The 17,917-nt window shown below is 36.6% G+C and overlaps 1 protein-coding gene across 1 annotated transcript in view; it reads right to left on the bottom strand.

Annotated features, from left to right (window-relative positions):
• The window catches only part of SCEL (sciellin), a 119,913-nt gene that overhangs the window by 12,144 nt on the left and 89,852 nt on the right, over positions 1-17,917 (bottom strand). The window contains exons 25-28 of the mRNA XM_025364287.1: positions 16,750-16,809; positions 16,546-16,605; positions 16,345-16,401; positions 6,470-6,532 (exon numbers count right to left, since the gene is read on the bottom strand). Of these exons, the coding sequence (XP_025220072.1) occupies positions 6,470-6,532; positions 16,345-16,401; positions 16,546-16,605; positions 16,750-16,809 (240 nt within the window). The remainder of the gene's footprint in view (positions 1-6,469; positions 6,533-16,344; positions 16,402-16,545; positions 16,606-16,749; positions 16,810-17,917) is intronic.

The following is a 17,917-nucleotide window of genomic DNA, read 5'->3' as shown; positions in this document are numbered from 1 at the left end:
TTTGTATTTTTAATAGAGATGGGGTTTCACCGTGTTAGCCAGGATGGTCTCCATCTCCTGACCTCGTGATCCGCCCCTCTCGGCCTCCCAAAGTGCTGGGATTACAGGCGTGAGCCACCATGCCCGGCCTAACATTGCTCTTTTTATCAAGGACAGAAATCATCTGAAATTGGTTTCTGTAACATTTTCACACCAGCAATGCCATTATAGAAAGCTTCCCATGTATAATATATCTAAGAATTTATCAATTGAATGAAAATGATCCAGGGGTTGCTTTGAGAAATTCCAGTCTTCATTTTGTTTTTAATGGAAGGCAATATCTTGAAGATGGCAGAAGAACTCTGTCCTAGATTTCTGCTAATCTAAAAATGTCATGATACTCAACAAAATGTAGGCATATGTGCTTTTTCCTATGGAAGAGAGGAGATTCTTAATGCAAAAATAGAGAAAATTTTAGCTCCTTTTGCTCCTCCATGTTAATAAACTCTGACATAGAAGAGATATGAAAACCTAAATGAGAGTTTAGGTCTTAATCAAGCCTTATCATTCTCAAACAGGCTGATTTCCAGATAGCTCTTAAAGAAGAGGAAAGCATTTGTTTACATATTATCTCTGGCATACAGAAAACCATCTGGTTTTAAGGCAGATGTTTCACAAAATATCCACGTAAGTTAAAATTTTACTAAGTGATGAGAAGGTGGAATTAATATTATTAGGTTTTCTAACATGATTACTAGAGTATGTCATCCCAAGAATCATAAACCTAGCTAAGAATCGTTTGAAAATGTTCAGATCATATAATATACAATACAAAACCCAACTTTAACAAGTAGAGAGCTTCAAAGGACAAAGATTATCTATGAGTTTGAAATGCATTTGTATTGTCCTCAGCAATAGAATATTAATTTTAGATCTTTCCTGCTTTCTCTTGTAGGCATTTAGTGCTATAAATTTCCCTCTACACACTGCTTTAAATGTGTCCCAGAGATTCTGGTATGTTGTGTCTTTGTTCTCATTGGTTTCAAAGAACATCTTTATTTCTGCCTTCATTTCGTTATTTACCCAGTAGTCATTCAGAAGCAGGTTGTTCAGTTTCCATGTAGTTGAGCGGTTTTGATTGAGTTTCTTAATCCTGAGTTCTAGTTTGATTGTACTGTGGTCTCAGAGACAGTTTGTTATAATTTCTATTATTTTACATATGCTGAGGAGTGCTTTACTTCCAACTATGTGGTCAATTTTGGAATAAGTGTGATGTGCTGCTGAGAAGAACGCATACTCTGTTGATTCAGGGTGGAAAGTTCTGTAGGTATCTATTAGGTCTGCTTGGTGCGGAGCTGAGTTCAATTCCTGGATATCCTTTTTAACTTTCTGTCTTGTTGATATGTCTAATGTTGACAGTGGGGTGTTAAAGTCTCCCATCATTATTGTGTGGAAGTCTAAGTCTCTTTGGAGGTCTCTAAGGACTTGCTTTATGAATCTGGGTGCTTCTGTATTGGGTGCATATGTATTTAGGATAGTTAGCTCTTCTTGTTGAATTGATCTCTTTATCATTATGTAATGGCCTTCTTTGTCTCTTTTGAACTTTGTTGGTTTAAAGTCTGTTTTACACTGATAGTGGGACTGTAAACTAGTTCAACCATTGTGGAAGACAGTGTGGCGATTCCTCAAAGATCTAGAACTAGAAATACCATTTGACCCAGCCATCCCATTACTGGGTATATACCCAAAGGATTATAAATCATGTTGCTATAAAGATACATGCACACGTATGTTTATTGCAGCACTATTCACAATAGCAAAGACTTGGAATCAACCCAAATGTCCATCAGTGACAGACTAGATTAAGAAAATGTGGCACATATACACCACGGAATACTATGCAGTCATAAAAAAGGATGAGTTTGTGTCCTTTGTAGGGACATGGATGCAGCTAGAAACCATCATTCTCAGCAAACTATCGCAAGGACAAAAAACCAAACACCGCATGTTCTCACTCATAGGTGGGAATTGAACAATGGGAACACTTGGACACAGGAAGGGGAACATCACACACTGGGGCCTGTCGTGGAGTGGGGGGAGGGGGAGGGATAGCATTAGGAGATATACCTCATGTAAATGACGAGTTAATGGATACAGCACACCAACATGGCACATGTATACATATGTAACAAAGCTGCATGTTGTGCACAGGTACCCTAGAACTTAAAAACTTAAAGTGTGTATATATATATATATATATATAAAGAATATCAACAATCACCAGTTTGCAAAATCCACAAACAGGAGAGATAAGTGATTTGCCAACAGTACTGTTATGGACTGAGATGTATTCCCCCAAAATTTATATGTTTAAGCCCTAACCTTCAACATGACTATATTTGGAGACAGGGTTAATAAGGAGGTAATAAAGGTCATCTGTGGTTCCATAGAACTGGAATCCTCATAAGAAGAGGAAGAGCTACCAGAGATGTCTTTTCTTCTGTGTACAGAGGAAAGGCCATGAGAGTACACAGTGAGAAGGTGGCCATCTGCAAGCCAAGAAGAAAGGCCTCACCAAAACCAATCCTGATAGGATCTTGCCCTTGGGCTTCTAGCCTCCAGAGCTGTGAAAAAATAAATGTCCATTGTCTAAGCCACCCAGTCTGTGGTATTTTGTTAAGGCAGCCCATGCTGACTAATACTGGTATCTTTTCCCAGTTGTGTTTATAATGTGATTAATGACAATGACTTCGTGGAATATTTAATTTTTATAACTGTGAACAAAAACCAAATGCTAGGTTTGTAATGTGGTACAACAAACTCTTTGATGGATTTTGCTCCTCATATAGACTTTGAGGATGATAATTTAAGCAAATAAACCATTATTTTGGAGTAACTTTAAATGTACAGAAAAATTGCAAAGATAACATGGAGAATCCCTGTACACCTTCACCCAGATTCCCTTAAGGTTAATATCTTATGTAATTATAACAGAGTTGTCAAACCTACAGAATTAATATTTGTACCATACTATGAACTAAACTACAGATTCTATTCATGTTTCACTGGTTTTTCCATTGGTGACTTTTTTCTGTTTCAGAATACAATCCAGGATACCGTATCTACATATCCATCATGTCTCTTTGGCTGCCTAGGGTCTGTGATAGTCTGCCAAGTCTTTGTTTTTCATGGGATAGTGATAGATTTTATGACAGAAATGTTATCTTAATGACAATTAAGTTGTAAGACTAATTTTTTGTTATTTAGAACCATAGGAATAGAGTTGGGGAGACAACACTTTGGCAACCAACAAAACAGCCCATAGTGCCTTTTAAAATGCTACTGGGCCCCATATCCAGATATTTTAATTTAACTGGTTTGGGGTACAGCTTGGTCACTGGGAACCTTTAAAGCTTTCCAGTGAGTCCCTTATACAGTCAAGGTTTAGAATCACCGCCTTAGAGGTTGGGAAGTCCAACATCTTACTCAAAAGAGCACTGATTCTCAAAGTGTAGTCCCTGGAATAGCGAGTGATTCAGATGTACCCAAAAGTTTGCGAACCAGTGTAATAGAAGAATCTCTGCCAAATTATTCCTCTCAAATGCCTTGAATAATCCTTGTAAAGGAGAACTCATGACTCATAGCATATGTCACTTGACGGCTTAATTGTTAGGAAGTTATCCTCCATTGAAACAAAATGCTGAATTGTAATTTCCAATCAATGGTCACAGTTTTGTTTCTTAATTAAGCAATGACTCTACAAATACAAACCCAAATATTGTATTGAATCTTATAGAATTCCAAATGGATTTACACTTGAGAAAATGTTCCCTGCAGTGGAAATTCACCTTGAAAATTTACCTAAAACCCTCATACACTGCATATGAGAATATAAAATGATATGGCTGCTTTGAAAACAGTCTAGCAGTTCCTCAAATGGTTAAATATAGAATTACTCTATAGTCCATCAATTTCATGCGTGGTATATACCTAAGAGAAATAAAAACACATTTTCACACAAAAACTCATATACGAATGTTCATAGCAACATTATTCACAACAGTGAATTAAAACCCAACATTGAAACAATCCAAATGCCATCAGGTGATGAATAGATAAATAAAATTGTCTGACCACCTTATCATTATATGATTTGAAAAGTATTACAGTCCTTAAAATCTGTGAAATGGCTCTATGAAATTAATTTCACTCACAGTCACAAACCATTTAGTTTAGGGAAAGACTTTATCATTTAGAATTGAAATAAAAATACTTAAACTTATTCCTGTTGAGTCTCAGAAAAAAAAACAAAAACAAAACTAAAGCCTCAGAAGTAGCCTCAGAAACAAAAGTTTTTCCTTGACCTTCTCCTGCCCGCCTATCTCAGTCTCATTCTCCCGCAAGGATAGCCAAAGAAACTAGAATCCCTCTTCCCCAAGGCAAGTCATACAAACCAAAACCCCTTTTCCCCAAAGCCAGCCATAAAACCTGAAATTATTACTCTACCTATCCCTTCACCTTTCTTTCTACGTAAAAACTGGCCGTAAAGAAATTATCTGACATCCCTTGTTTGACTGTAGGTCATAAGACCCCCATTCCAGAATGATTCTGCCCCATGCCCAGAAGGAAGGAATGCATGCTCAAGAGGTTAAGAAGAATCCAGGGACACAGGCCTTGCTGGCTTTCCCCATTCAGTCTGTTGCCATTAGGTCATATACTTTTTGTCCAATCATATTTCTTCATGGCTCTCTGTACTTTATTGAACCTAAGTATTAAATGAGCAATTTCCCATATATCTTTGGGTCTTCATTCTGAAGGCTCCCATCACAGGTTAAATAAATTTATATGCCTTTTCTCTAATTACTCTGCCTTTTGGGAGTTGATTTTTCAGCAAAGCTTCAGAGGGCAAACTGGAACTTTCTCCTTGGCTCCTACCTTCTTAACGAATCTAATTAGAAAACATATATTTGCTTGCGCATCCAATTATGATGTAAAGTGAATACATTCATAAAATGAATCACGTCTCAGTTTAGCAGATTTTCCTGGGATGCTTATTTAGATTTTTAATTTGATTCATTAAAGTACCTGAAGAGGTAGAATAAGCTGAAGTTACAAAGAAGCCAAAACTGAGAGGCAACACAAAATTTTGGTTATCAAACAGAAGATGAGCAGAGAATAAGGAAGCCAATAGGTACAGGGAAGGACAGGAAAAAGATGGACAAAATCCAATACTCAGTGACTAGCTGAGTTGCATTAGTGACAAAGAACTCTAGTTTATGTCCAAGGGTTCCAAACTTCTTCAGGTCAAGAATGAACAATATTCCAAGTGAGATCTTTCTGAGGCCTGGCAAAGCCACCATTCCTGCTCTTGAACTTCCATGAAATTCCATTTCCTCATTAATCCCTCTGATAAAATCCCATTTCATTAACAAGTCCAATGGAACTGGAACACTTCTTAAATTAAATGGGAAATTCCTTAATTATACTTAATAATTTACTTGTAATTTTTTTTACCCCAATCACTTTCAAATAATACCTGAATGAGATTAGTTTAAGTGTAAGCCCAGTCCTATTCCCAAAAGAATTCATGTATTTCCAGGATAAGCAGATTCTATTGAAAATTTATCCTCCTTCATTCTCTCAAAGACTTTCTCAAGGTCACAAACAGAAGGAAGAAGATGATTTGGGGAATTAAAGGAATGGAAAGAAACTATCTACCTGTGGAATTCAGGAATCTTTTATAGACAATATGAAAAAGAAAAGCGAGCCAGCTCTTTTGCTAGCTTTTCCATTCTCTGCAGATGAAATCAACAATATCATTTCTTTACATAAAAAAATTAATACAAAAGGCAACTGCACCTTATGAAGCTGAAAATAGTAAGCTATTGTGTTTAGTATTCCCTCATATATAGGGGTAAGAATTGCTAAACATGGAAAAGTTAATTTTTCCTAAAGTATACAGTCTGTGACAAAAATGAAGTATAGCTCCTGTCCTAACCTTTCTTGCAATGGCCAATAAGGTGTCACAGTTTTAAAGCTATTATACCCTATGGTGTAAAGAAATTTCAAAATTAGCTCCTGTTTTGTGGCTGTGATAAATTCATGCATTCTTTTAGCACTAGGCATCCAGGGAAGAGATTCCCAGAGTGCTTTCTGCACTGCTGAGAGCTTACCAAGCAACAGTAAGTAAAAATAAATCTTCACAGCCCCAAAGAGCTTTGAATTTCCATGATGCCATTTATACTAAGCAATAGAACAGCAGGCCCTGAGTCAGAAATTCTACAGAATTAGAATTATGTTAATTTTTTCACTATTAGCTATTAAGCACCACATAAATTTTTGTATTTGGATTATATATATATACACACACACAATCCAAATTATATATTATATAATGTATAATATTATATATCTCATCTTCTAAGGCTATACAATATATGCAGATGCATATGGAATTCATAAGAAAAAAGTGAATTGTAATAAGCTTTACCTTACATTCTTGTTTTCAGAAACATGAGAATTTACTTCAATTAATTTTTCCAAGTTCTGGTCTCTAAGGAAAAAAAATATGTTATTTATATATACATGTATATATGATTTAGTTACAACATAATGACAGGAAATAAGAAAATACTGAAACATCTAAAAATCAGCACATAATCTTAGACACAGTCATTTGTGACTTATCAGGCTATGGGAGATTGAATATCTGACATTGAGCTATTTGATCCATACAACTCATGGATCGAACATGGAAGTATGGATTACACTGTGAAAGAGAAATAAAGAACTAACTTTTTGGAAGGTTTGGGGAATCTGATCTGAAAAGAAATCAATAATTTTTATTCACATTCAGTTCATTTTTCTTTTTTCATTGATGTATAATAGATGTACATAGTTTCGGGGTACGTGTGATGATTTAATACATTCATATAATTTGTAAAGATCAAATCAGTGCACTTGGGCTATCTATCACCTTAAATATTTATCTTTTCTTTATGCTAGAATCATTCAACATTTTCTCATCTAGTTATTTGGAAATGCATAATCAATAATTGTAAACTATAGTCATCCTACTGATCTAATACTACGTCTTATTTCTTTTATCAAACTGCATATTTCTACCCATTAATCAACTTCTTTTCAGCTAACATTTAATGAGTATTATCTCTGTGTCATGAAGTACTAACTGTGTTTTCACATGGATTATCTCATTCAGATCTCACAAAAGTCCTGCAGAACAGTATCTGGATCTCAGAAAGGCAAAGTCAGTTTTCCAAGGCCAATTAACTAATTTTCGGAAGAGTCAAGATTTGAGATGATGCCATCTGCCCACCTGAAATCAATTCTTAGATGTTTACCCAGAGACTTTATTTAGGCTTTGGGGATCACAGAAACAAGGGAAATCAACTCAAAATTTGAATAAATAATTCATTATGTGGGGGATAAATGGGGTGATTTGATTCTTATATCTTGGGCTGCATTAATGATTTGACACCCTTTCATGAGACACAGGATCCTCTGGTATGTTATTTATATATTAGGTATAACATTGATAGTTCTTTTTATTTTCTTTTTTCATGAGTTATGAAAAGTCTTTGTCATAGGGTAGGTGTCATAGGTCACTGTTTAGAAGTCCAAACAATGAGGCCCAGTTTTTTCCTTACTTCTGTGAGCAAGTTAGCCAACCATTCTAAACTTCATGTTGCATATTAGTCTGTTTTCACGCTGCTATAAAGAACTGCCTGAGACTAGGTAATTTATGAAGAAAAGAGGCTTAATTGACTTACAGTTCCATATGGTTGGGGAGGCTCTAGGAAACTTACAATCACGGCAGAAGATGAAAGAGAAGCAACTTCCTCATAAGGCGGCAAGAGAGAGAGACGGGGGAACCAAAACTACTTTTAAACCATCAGATCTCATGGAAACTCACTGACTCTCATGAGAACAGCATGGGGGGAACTGTCCTCATGATCCAATCACCTCCCACTAGGTTCCTCCCTTGACATGTGGAGATGTGGAGATTATAATCTGAGATAATATTTGGGTGGGGACACAGAGCCAAACCATATCATTTTGTAAAGAAGGACACTAATGTCCAAACTCACACAATTGTGGTGAGAACGAGTAAGTTAATGTAAATAAAACTCATGGCACAATGATATGGTTTGGCTGTGTCCCCACCCAAATCTCACCTTGAATTGTAATAATCCCTATGTGTGAAGGGTGGAGCCAGGTGTAGATAATTGAATCATGGGAGTGGTTGTCTCCACACTGGTCTTGTGGTAGCGAACAAGTCCTAAGAGATCTGATGGTTTTTTAAATGGGAGTTCCCCTAAACAAGCTCTCTTGCCTGCCACCACGTAAGACATGCCTTTGCTCCTCCTTCGCCTTCCACCATGATTGTGAGACCTCCCCAGCCATGTGACACTGTGAGTCCATTAAACCACTTTTTATTTATAAATTACCCAGTCTCAGATATGTCTTTATTAGCAGCATGAGAACGGACTAATACACACGCAGTGACTACAGTTGTGGGTGAATTGAAAAAGCATAAAAAAAAAATAGAAGTGCAGTGATCCTGCAGTTGGCACTATTGATTCCACATTTTGAGAGGCCACTTTCACATTTTATTTCTGTCCTAAATTGTCACATCTTTGGAATTAACTCTGTTTTTTAAAAATCTCCCCTCTCATGGTCCTAAATAGTGGGTTCAAATAAGATTATACATGGAATCAGTACATAGATTCTCACTCACAAATATTGATAAAGATGCAAAATACGGTAAAATGTTCTCATGTTTACGTGGGGTGAGATTTAACACTCTTTTTACATAACATCCAAGCTGTCAATATTGGTATAATATGCAAATTCGGCAGCATTCCCTAGCGATACTTAAGCCTCACATTTAAAACACTAACTGCATACTTTTGAAACTGTAGAAAATAGGGTAAATTACTTTTTAAGTGAGTTACAGTGGAATTATGCCAATTAATGTAGGTAAAAAGTACTAGGTTTCAGAAGTAGCTCGGAAGTATCAAATTATTGGCTCTGCAGTCCGAACAATGTAAAATTCAAAACTGAATTCTTCTACGTAACTGCAAGAACTGAGTAAGATAATCTACTACCCTAAATCCTGCAAACTGAGAAATAGTCACTAGAGTCTTTGGATTTGCCTAATCCTTGATGGTCTCCACTAATTACTAGAGCCATCTTCTTGGCATAAGGGGCCACTAAACTATTTTAACAACCTTAGCCATTAAGAGATCTTCCCCTTAATGTTTTAAGTAATACTTTACTAAATATTTGGGGATAATGGAATAAAATTAAAGGGAGTATCATGGTATTCCATGATTCAGTTTCCTAAAAATGTCAAATTGGGATGGTGGGCAGTGGTAAATAGTGGAAGATTATTAGGAGGTGTGAATCTTGGGCAATTAGAACTTTGTTTCTCAAAGTGATTCCCCCTCCAGTGCTAATGCTGGAGGAACTGAGTGCTAGTTTTATAGGGAAACTGGTGGCTTTCATTACAACTTGAGAGTAGGGTCATATTATTGTGGCCTAATATGGCCTTGCACATAGTAGCTGCTCCATAATTTAATTTAATTCCACAAATTAATTCCATTTGTGGAATCAATTTAAATTATTAATTTAAATTATCTTTTCTTTTTTGGGGAAGCCTCTTACAACCTTACCCAGCTCTGAGAAAAGATATTAAAGGAACCCCAAGGGAAAGTATTAGCCTAGACCATGAACCTTTAAGATTGTCTGGTCTGTCTATATCTAGGGACATAGTATCCACCAAATTCATGTGGAAAAAAGACCAGTAAAGCCAGTTATGGTCATTTCACCTCTATCTCTGTCCATCACCCAGCACCTGCCTTGCTTCACCCCTGAATGCACATGTTATATTTATTTCTTTTTTGCACAGCTCCTAGTCCTGGCTTTGTTTCATTATCTTTGGAGCTTGTTCTGGGTTGAATTATATACTCCCCCAAATTCATATGTTGAAGTCCTAACCCCCAATACCTCGGAACGTGACCTTATTTAGAGATAAGTGTCCTCAGAGGTAATCAAGTTACAAATAGTGTCTCTAAGATGAAATTTGGACTCAGATACACACAGAGGGAAGACAAAGTGAAGACATAAAGTGAAGACAGTTTTCTGGCTGGGCGCGGCGGCTCACGCCTGTAATCCCAGCACTTTGGGAAGCTCAGGCGGGTGGATCATGAGGTCAGGGGTTCCAGACCAGCCTCACCAACATGGTGAAACCCCGTCTCTACTAAAAATACAAAAATTAGTTGAGCGTGGTGGCAGGTGCCTATAATCCCAGCTACATAGGTGGCTGAGGCAGGTGAATTGTGTGAACGGGGGAGGCGGAGGTTGCAGTGAGTCGAAATCGTACCATTGCACTCCAGTGTGGGCGACAGGGCTAGACTCCGTTTCAAAAAAAAAAAAAAAAAAAAGTGAAGACAGTTTTCTACAAGTCAAGGAGAGAGGCCTGGCACAGATATTTCTCTTTTGGCCTGAGAAGGACCCAGCCCTGTGGAAGGAACCAACCCCCCTGCTGACAGCTTGATCTTGGACTTCTGCCCTCCAGAACTGTGAAACAACAAATATTTGTCTTTAAGCCACCCAGTCTGTGGTAGTTTGTTATGCAGCCCTAACAAATAAATACAGGTTTGCTTCTACCCTCACAATGTGATTACATGTATTTTCTCAGCCTTATGGTGGACATCCTCAACTCCTCCTGGCTTTGAACTCCTGGCTGCTATAGATACTGCCCACATACTGCTCAACCTCTTTTTGTACCTTAGTTTTCATGAGAGGGAGAAAGAATGGGTTTGGATCTGAGAAGGGAGAAGAAGCCAGAATCTTAAAAATCCAACAACTACGGACAGATAACTCAAAATTGCAACCTATGCATGCCTTCAAAGAAACACATTTCCAAAGAGGAAATACAGTTGCAAATCACCAAGTAAACTATATTATTATTTGTTTCATAACATTTTTCTTATTTTATTAAACACTACCACATATCAGGTTTGGTAGAGTAATATTTATTTATTTAAGGCTAGTCAAGTGAAGCAGTGGAAGTGGAAAAGGAACAAAGAAATCTATAACTGGTGTGAGCAGTTAGTAGTAAACACCACTGCACTCAGAGCAGCCAATATTTTACTCTGAATAATCTATACCAATATTTAATGCAAAATAGAAAGTTCCAGATGAAGAAAAGTACAAAATGTGTATTTACTTTGGCTATTCACTCTGATTGATGCCATCAGCTACATTTGAAGATCCAGTAAAAGAAGCACAGACTGCTCATAAGCTTTCCAAGTTAAAGGCGATAAAAATAAATTTTTGTTCTTTAATTAAGACCACATCAATTGCATGGTGACTTTTACACTGTGGTATAAGATGAAGAACTGTGAGTCAAGTGTGAAAAATAGATTTTTATAGAAATGCAACCAAATGCTGCAGGGTTAAGCAGAGGCTTGATTCCAATCCCCTTTCATGGCAGTGGCATAGAAGGCAGGCAGACCTTAAAATAGTATATACATTGATGGACAGGTGGAATTAATTCTAAGAAAATCACCAACTTTCTGTAGTTACAGAAAATTGTTGAAGAGCAAATTGTTACTGACTATTGCAACTAATAATGTTTTTTGTTTGTTATTTAGAGACTGGGGTCCAGCTCTGTCTCCCAGGCTCGAGTGTAATGGTGCTGTCATAGCTCACTGCAGCCTCGAACTCCTTGGCTCAAGCAATCTTCCCGTCTTAGCTTCCCAAGTAACTGGGACTACAGGTGCATGCCATCACACCCAGCTAAATTTTTTTTATTTTTGTAGAGACAGGGTCTCAGCATGCTGTCCAAGCTGGTCTCAAACTCCTGGCCTCAAGCCATCACCTCACCTCAGCCTCCCAAAGTACTGGGATTACAGGTACCTGGCCTAATAATGTTGTTTAAATGTAGATTTCAGAATATTTGGGGAGAAATACGAGTTATCTATGACATAAAGCCACAGGACAATTTTTGAGTAATTTATCCATGTTATAATAATGTCATTTATTTTCTACTACCACATCAAAAACTATAAACTGTCTTACAAAGCAGGTGAAGGAAAAAAAATAAGAGATTCTGGAGACCCAGGAATTACGTCTTTTACTATACAACTTTTCCTAGGAGAAGCTCTGCATATGAGAAAGTTATTAGCCCACTCCTAACTGTTCTTCCTTTCTCATGTGGGTGTGGGAGGTATTTATTAATAGGCAGCAATATGTTTCTCACCATACAGCTCATTTAAATTGCTTTTGTAGAGTATCAAACATATTTACAAAATTAAAAGTCTTCATATAAAAAATGTACTATGGTATTCCTTTTATGCCAGGAACTAAATCTTAGGCATTAGGCGTTAGTTCAAAAGGAATACAGTGAGAGAACTGGTATAATTCCTTAACTTATTGACATAGCAAAATAGGTCCAATTCTTTATATTTTTACATATTTTTATAATTCTTTTCAGTGAGGGAGTCTTAAAAGAAATTAACAGGTCCATAGAGCAGTTAGGCAATTCAGGTATTTTAAATATAAGATGTGACCAAGAATTTCAGTGGCTCCAATTCACTATAGTTTATTGAGATTATGTCATGAGCAAAAGATAGTCATTGGCTCAAGCAAGGAGACCAGTCACAAGAAATCTGATTCTTTTCATTTGATTTCACTCATAGGGGCTCAGAATGTCACAGCTGGAAGGCTAGACTTTCTCTAAGTGGACTATCACAAGGCACTGATGAGGTTGAGATTTATCCTTTAATTCAATATTTGCTAAATACCTAACATGTGCCAGGCATTGCATTATGCACTATGGGTAAAGAAATAAACAAGGCAGACCCAGTAGTTACCCTTAAAGACCTTATAGTCAAAAAGGGATGATTAAATAACTCTCTTGAAGAGACCAACATTATGGGACAGAAAAGACAGATCGAGAACATCTAGAAGAAGCATCTGATGCAGACGTGGTGGGTTAGAAGGGCTTCCCAGAGCCTGAGTGAGAGACACCTAAGCGGATACCTAAAGGATAGGTAGAAGTTAGCCAAGCAATAGCGATGAAGGAGGAGTGAGGAGTATGCAACTTAGAGGGTGTGTGTGGGTGGGGTTTGCTTTTGGGTGGAGAATGATAATAGACTGGAGTGGGAAAGCCCATAGATGCCAGATCATGGTGGGCTTGGAGACCAGGTTAAGGAGGATCATGGCCATTATGCAATAGCAATGGGGAGCCACAGAAGGAGTTTAATCAGAATGACATGATCAGATTTGTGTCTTAGGAAAACCACTCTACAGGGTGGCAAATGGATTGAAGGGCAGAAGGGGAGATTGGCAGCAGAGGGGCAAGTTAGGAGGCTGAACAATAATCTGGACTACAGAACCAGTGGGTATGATGAACTGTCTTGGACCACTCCCTGAGATTAGGTGATGCATCCAAAGTGATTGATTGATTGATTATGGGGAATGAAACACCAGAAAGAGTCAAGGTTGTCCCCAAGTTTATGTTAACAGAAATATGAAAAATATGCAATAGGTAGTTAGGAAGGAACTCTTCTCTTTTTGGAATACTAAAAACTTGGGGATGTCTTAACAAATAGGAAATCCTTAAGAAGATGGAAGTATAATGCCACAAACAGTTAAGAGTATTTTTTTTCTACTTTAGATGAAGGATGCCTTTTCTAACTGTAGAGACGGTGGTGTCACTAGATGCTTTTCAAATATTCATTCAGGAGCAGATATTTAGCGTTTTAATAATCAGTCTAACAACAGTTTACAGGCTACAGATAACTGAATATCTCTCTTTGATACTGGTTAATGAAAATGTGAAACTGTCACTACTAAAAGTCATGCAAATTCTTACTGACTAAATGAAAATTTTGTGCACATCTGTATTTTTTCCTAGAAGAAGTTCAAGGATGCCTGCTTACATTCTGATCAATGGCAGTAGTTTATTCAGCCCCTAACTATGAATTAAATATACAGCTGCTGGAAATGTCAGCAAAGTCAGATGAAAGAACTCTGATTCACGGCTGTTACACTATTAAATAATCAGTGCTTATGTCACATTGAATTGATGTAACAGTGCCTTGTGACTGTTCTTCCTACTGAGAGGCACTTTTAAAATACTCTCCTTCATAGAGGGCAGAATGGATAGATTATAGATACGGGTGGCTGAACCAATTGAATGAAGTCGCTTTTTTCAAATAGATAGTTCAGTCTTTCCTGTTTGTCTGCTTTGTGATGATTCTTGAACATCCCAGCTGATTCTCATCATATCTGTCATACTACTAAAGAATAATTAGACATAGGTTAGGTTAGATTTGTGAATCAAGCCACCATCTTAAAACAACACGATAGCCAATATTTTTAAATTTTTTTTTATAGTAATCATATCTGTATATGGAAAATGTCCTCTTTCTATGGATATTTGATTAGGAGTTGCTGAAATATAAACTACCTTTTTACCAAATTGGCCTCTTCTAATAAAACAACAGGCAAAAAACCCTTCTGAGAAAGTTACCGTTGTCAATAAAGCACAATTGTCAGAGGGACTGAGGGAGGAAAGAGGTGGAGGGAGGAGATGTGGGAGAGAAAGTCAGAGACTACGTTTTTCACTGTCAGTTATTACATAACGTGGTTATTAAACGTAACCACTTTCAACATGATTGGGAACTTCCTAAAACTGTTACTGATAAAAAGAAAAATCCACCCAACAAATGCCACTATAAAGAAAGGGTTCTACTTCGCAAAGATATTTCCGTACAATTCTCAGCAGCAGAGTCCACTGTTATTTCAGTTATTAGAAACTCCACATGCAGCAAGGTTTTCTTTCCTCCCTGTCATTTTTACAATAATCCTCCAGAATAAATATATCTGATCATTGTCCTTTAACTGTGTATGAGCAGCAGAGGATCATAGGGAATATGAAGAATGGAAAGAACAAGAGAGTCTGAGCTGATTTTACCACAGATCTTTTGTTTTCCCTCTAGGTAGTGACATCAGAAGTCCCTGAGTTTAAGTCCAGGGTGCATTTTCTTTCTTGAAAAGGTTATTTAGTACCTTTGAGCTCTAGTTTCTTCTTCTACAAAATAGGGTGCAGGAATAGATTTCTCATGGGATTGTTGTGAAGATTAAATGTATGTGAACTGCCAGTCATATCCTAGGTGCTCAAAACAGCAAGAACAAAATATGATACTCAGATAGAAAACAAACTAGGAGATGTAAGAGTTAGGCCAATCATGAATTACACTTTCCTGTTTCTCCTAATGGGTTCAAAGTACTTTATCATATGTTAATTTCTTTTTGTCATTTTAGAATATTGGACTACTATTTCCAGCAATGTATTTATTATAATACAATTTCAGGTCAGTAGAGCCATTTGGACTTCTGATACAGTGCACTCTTTTGCATTGTCTATTACTTTATTACAGGTTAATAAAGCAGTTTATGTGAAATATATCAAATAACAAATTATAAGATATTGTAAGAATGTAAAATGGAAGTTTATGGTTAAAATCTGTAATATTTTGTGGGCCCACACTAGCTGTGGATCTAGGATTTTGAAGACCATGAATATTCTTTCCAATGTTCTACAGACATGCATTCTAATGTTTTACAGACATCCACAGAAACCATTAGTTTGGTTCAACTTCTTCAAAATATCTTTTTTCCTTATTTAATTGTATTCATTTCTTTCATTTCAGTCCTAAAACTCTATTTTCTGTAGACAATAAACACTAAGTTGTTTTAGTGCAAATAAGAAGCCCAGGACTAATTCCAAAATAGTGCAATTGATTCCAGAAGAGTGTGATATGTTTCCTTGTTGACAGGAGTCACATGGGATGGATCGTAAATGTATCCTCATTTAACACACCAAAGAAAACTAAAAGTCTTCAAAAGAAAGGCAGGAAGGAAGAAAGGAGAAAAGAAGAAAACAAAAAAAGGATAGGAAAGAGTGGTTGATGCCTGTAATCCCAGCAATTTATGAGGCTGAGGCAGGACTGCCTGAGCCCAGAAATTTGAGACCACCCTAGGCAACTAGTAAGACCCCATCTCTAAAAAATTTTTTTTAAATTTGCTGCCAGTTACTCAGGAGGCTGAGGCAGGAGGACCACCTGAACTCAGGATTTTGATGCTGCAGTGAGCTACGATTGTGCTACTGTGCCCCCACCTGGGTGATAGAATGAAATGGAAGGAAGGAAGGAAAGAAAGAAAAAAGGGAGGAAGAGAGGAAGGGAGGGAAGCAGGGAGGCAAGGAGGGAGGAAGAATTTCCTACCCTAGAAACTTGTAAACATGTCAAGATAGTCAAGGTCATTTACCGATTAGTGTTTCTAAGAGCTGAAGGTTTCACTTTGATAAGATTGTCCAAGTCTTGGCTGCTTAAAAGAGGGAGAGAAAAAAGTTCAGATTAGTAATAGGTTTTGGGGTTGTGCTAGGTCAATAAAGCAACATTATAAATGCACTTCATCCAGGGGCAACAGACAAATAAAAACATGAATTGACTGCTTCTATTTGATTACCTCTGATTGTTTCTGATTACTGCAGGATTTACTTTGATGAGGTTAGCAAGATCTTGGTTTCTTTAAATCAAACAATAAAAAGAGAGCAGGTTAATTATGAAGTTCTTTTGGTAATATCATTAAGGTTATAAATCTGCTTGAAGTAATAATAAAACTTAATATTCTTTCTGACCAAAGCACATTAAAACAACATAGTTTTATTACCTTTCGTTGTTTGTGAAAATTTCAGGATTCACTTTGATGAGTTTATCAAGATCTTGTTTTCTTTAAGTGGAAAAAATATTAAAGCAACTTGGATTAGAGATAATCATAGGTTTAAGGTAATTGGAAATGGAAAGGATAATAGTATAAGACATTGTTTTAGTATTGACTAACCATGAAATACGTTTTCTAAACAATTTAGGGGATTAAGAATTACGCTTTATCAGAAGAAAACTTACTCTAATTTCATACATTTTATTGACAGAGCCTATCTACAAGGGCATGCTGGTTAAGTCACCATAGCAAACATTTGGTAACTGACAATTGTTCATTCTTGAATGTATTAACATTATGAAGATACCAACTGATTTTAATATCCTTATTTTTAAAATCAGGTTAATCAACTAAGGATATCAATTAAAAAATAAACTCTAAAATGGGGATTATTGTTAATATAAGGCTTAGCAAAGAGAGTTCCAGCAATCCATCAATTTCAAAGTGTTCCTCTAAACCCATTTTAATACTTATTCAGAGACATACATGGCAGTTATCATGGCAAGAGATTGCAGAACTGACAACACCTGCTTCCAGTACCATCTGGGAAACAATCTACATGTACCTCTCCCTGCAACAGTGCATTTTCCTTATATAAAAATAAAATACAATTTATTCCTCAAAAAAAATAAAAATAAAAAAAAAAAGGATGCAAGGTCAGGGACCAAAAGAGCGTCATTTAGAGATGAATCATCAGAACGTCTGAGAAAAGGTCTGCATTTTCTTCCCCAGCCTTCAACCTTTCCATAGAATGTTCAAGGCTTCATTTAGTTTGATTTATTCTTCATGGTTCTCACCTCTCCATAGCCTATGGAAAGGCTCTAACTGAATTTTCCCTATTTTGAGCTTTATTCTGTGATAATGTTCTCAATTGAACATAATAAATTGATATCTATGAATACTATTAAAAGAATGATTGACATATGAAAACTATCCACAACATAATTTCCTTGTGTAAACTGATGACAAAATCTGTCACAAAACTAAACTGTGTCAGAAAGACAAAGAATACAACTTTGTAGAGTGGACAGTATGTTCAAAAGCCACAATTTTTAAAAAATATACAATTAATCACAATATTGGTTAGTGTAACTACAGATAATATTTATGTGTCAGC

Source organism: Theropithecus gelada, chromosome 17, assembly GCF_003255815.1.
Source record: "Theropithecus gelada isolate Dixy chromosome 17, Tgel_1.0, whole genome shotgun sequence".
NCBI lineage: Eukaryota > Metazoa > Chordata > Mammalia > Primates > Cercopithecidae > Theropithecus > Theropithecus gelada.
The sequence above is the reverse complement of the archived record's forward strand: the minus strand, read 5'-3'. Positions and strand labels throughout refer to the sequence as shown.